At 65.3% G+C, this 2,613-nt stretch overlaps 1 protein-coding gene across 1 annotated transcript; it reads right to left on the bottom strand.

The window, feature by feature from the left end:
* Window positions 1-246: 246 nt before the first annotated feature.
* On the bottom strand, window positions 247-1,610 carry Fam92b (family with sequence similarity 92, member B; the record flags this gene model as incomplete). Its single annotated transcript, XM_013037025.1, has 5 exons — window positions 1,590-1,610; window positions 854-1,088; window positions 563-631; window positions 383-484; window positions 247-252 (listed from the first exon to the last, which is right to left on the bottom strand). Coding segments are annotated over exons 1-5 (432 nt in total), but the record flags the coding sequence as incomplete, so codon positions are not given.
* Window positions 1,611-2,613: the final 1,003 nt, after the last annotated feature.

The following is a 2,613-nucleotide window of genomic DNA, read 5'->3' as shown; positions in this document are numbered from 1 at the left end:
CCCCGCCCCCCCCCAGCCTTGCTCTCCTGTCAGGAGCCTGCTTCCCAGCACCGCGGAGGCCCTCCTCCCCCCCAACTCGGGCTCAGGGTGTCGCTGATGAAGAACCAAAGCCCACGTGTGGCTTGCTGGACGCACAGCTCTCCTAACCCCTGTGCCCCCCCCCCCAGAGGTGCAGCTAGGGCTCTGCCCACGGTCTCCTTACCCGCCTGCCATGCCGCCTGCCCCCGATGAACCCCGGCCACTCACCTGGCACTGGGGAGGCCGTTAAGGAGCCAGGGGAACCCCTGTGGCCTGCTGGGCAGCCCCTTGGCAGCCTCCCCCCCCAGGGGACATGGGGTGTTGAAAACATAGGGAGCATGCACGGGGGGGGCAGGAAGGATACAATCATTTGCCGATCCGAGGGTGACCTCTGCCTCAGTTTCTCCAGCTTCTGCAGCTGTTTGATCTCATTGTTTTGGACACGTTTACATTTCTTTATCTCTGCCTGTGGAGAAGAGGCAGTTATGTGCCGGGGACCCTGCTGGGGGGGGCCGCCACCACCTGTCCACAGCGCCCCGCTCACCCGGGTCTGCTTTATCCGGGCTCCATATTGCTGCAGCGGGCTGACCACCTTGGCCTCCAGCCGCTCCACCTGCAAGGCACCCCCAGTGCAGCTGGCCAAGGCCGAGCCGCAGCCTCTCTGGAGGGTCCCTGGGGCCCCAGACTTCACACCCCGAGGAGCACCAGGCAGAGCTGAGCAGCAAGCACCGCTGGCTGGTCCCTCGGGGCGGCCTTGGGAGACCTCGTCCCCCCCCCCCCCGGGAAAGGCCCCCGCCCCCCCCCCCCCCGTGGAAAGGCTGCCGGCCCCACGCACCTCGGCCTGCCGGTAGTCCTGCAGCTTGGCCAGGTCCTCCGCCAGGCCCCTCACGGTGGCCCGCAGCGCGGGGCTCTCGGTGTTGGCGAAGTCAATGAGCTGCTTGACCAGCTGGTCAGCCGTGTCCCGCAGCCGGGCCGTCTTGCGCGTGTAGGAGGCCAGCAGCGAGCAGAACTGGCCGAAGTGCTTCTCGGCATTGGCCACTGTGCTCTCCATGATCCTCACCTGGCTGTCCCTGCGGACCCCGGGCCTGAGACAGGCTGGCCAGCGACACCCGCTGTCCCCGCGGAGCCCGGGGCCTCCGGGGCTGGCCAGTGACACTGGGCAGCTCGGGAGGTGACGCGGCCCCAATGGGCGGGGACCCGGGCAGGCCACAGCCACAGCTCCCCTCCCCCCCAGGTAGGATTACAGGCGTGAGCCACGGTGCCCACCAGCAGCCTGTTTTTAAAGGATGGGATCGGATGTGGGCCTGCAACCTAGCTGCAGCGTGGTGGAGGCTGGAGCCTGGAGGGAGGGGTGGGTAGAGAGGGTTGGGGGCTCCACAGAAGTGGGGGGCAAGGCAGAGCGGCTTTTGAGGGGTGAGGGAGGAAGTCGGGGAATGGCGCCCGTGCTTTGCCTGCCACATACCAGCCCCAGAGGGGAGGCACCGCGGTCCGGAGCCCCGCCTCCCTCGACCTTTCACCCCTGCGCCCCCCACCCCAGGCCCCCAGCCCCCAGCCCCCAGCGCGGCGCTCACCTGGAGAGGACGATGTTCATTGTGGCCGAGGCGCGGCGCTGGCAGTTTCGGAGAATTAGGCGCAGGCTCCAGGGACGCCCGGCTCTGAGGGAGACCCAACAGGGCTGGGCACAGGTGTGCGGCGTGGGCTCGGGGGACGCTGGCACCTGGTTGCCGGGCAACCCTGGGAGGAGCTGCGGCTGGTCGCCTCCCCAGCCAGGTGAGGAGCCCCCCCTCCCCGTCTGCCAGCCGGGTGCTGGCCAAGGGGGCCGGGGTGGGGGCTTCATGCATTCAGCTGGGACACCCAGAGAGGCCCCCCGCCCCCTCCTCACAGCAGCTGGGGCCGGGCAGCTTGGCCGGCCGCCGCCCAGCCTCCGCCGTGTTTGTGCTTCCTGTGGGTGTCAGGGAGACCTGGTTACTCAGGAGGGTGCGGCTGAGAGGCGCAGGGTGAATTTGGAGCCCGCCTGGCCAGTGCAGGAAATGGGAAGACCCAGCGGAGCAAAGCCGCGGCGTCTGTGTCTCACCCGCCCGGGGCTCGACACACGCAGTTTCTGTCCAGCGCCGCGAAGAAGTTGGAGAAAAGCGCTCTGACCAACTGTGAGACGTTTGCGTTTTAATGTATACAGGCTGGGCACAACTGTGAGACGTTTGCGTTTTAATGTATACAGGCTGGGCACAGTGGGTCACATGTAATCCCAGCTATTCTGGGAGGAGAGTCGTGGTCTGAGTCTGGCCCTGGACAAAAATGCCACACACTAAGGCACGCGCGTGTGCACACACACACACACACGCACACACACACACACACACAAAGGTACTCAAGTGGCAGAGCAGGTCTTGAATTCAATCCCCCGTACCTCACAGAAAGAGAGAGAAGGAGGGAGGGAAGGAAGGAAGGAAGGAAAGAAAGAAAGAAAGAAGGCAGGAAGGAAGGAAAGAAAGAAGGAAGGAAGGAAGGAAAGAAAGAAGGAAGGAAGGAAGGAAGGAAAGAAGGAAGGAAGGAAGGAAGGAAGGAAGGAAGGAAGGAAGGAAGGAAGGAAGGAAG

Source organism: Dipodomys ordii, unplaced genomic scaffold (genome assembly GCF_000151885.1).
Source record: "Dipodomys ordii isolate 6190 unplaced genomic scaffold, Dord_2.0 Scaffold3215, whole genome shotgun sequence".
In the NCBI taxonomy this organism is placed as follows: domain Eukaryota; kingdom Metazoa; phylum Chordata; class Mammalia; order Rodentia; family Heteromyidae; genus Dipodomys; species Dipodomys ordii.
Note: the sequence above shows the minus strand (reverse complement) of the source record. Positions and strands in the feature narration are given on the sequence as shown.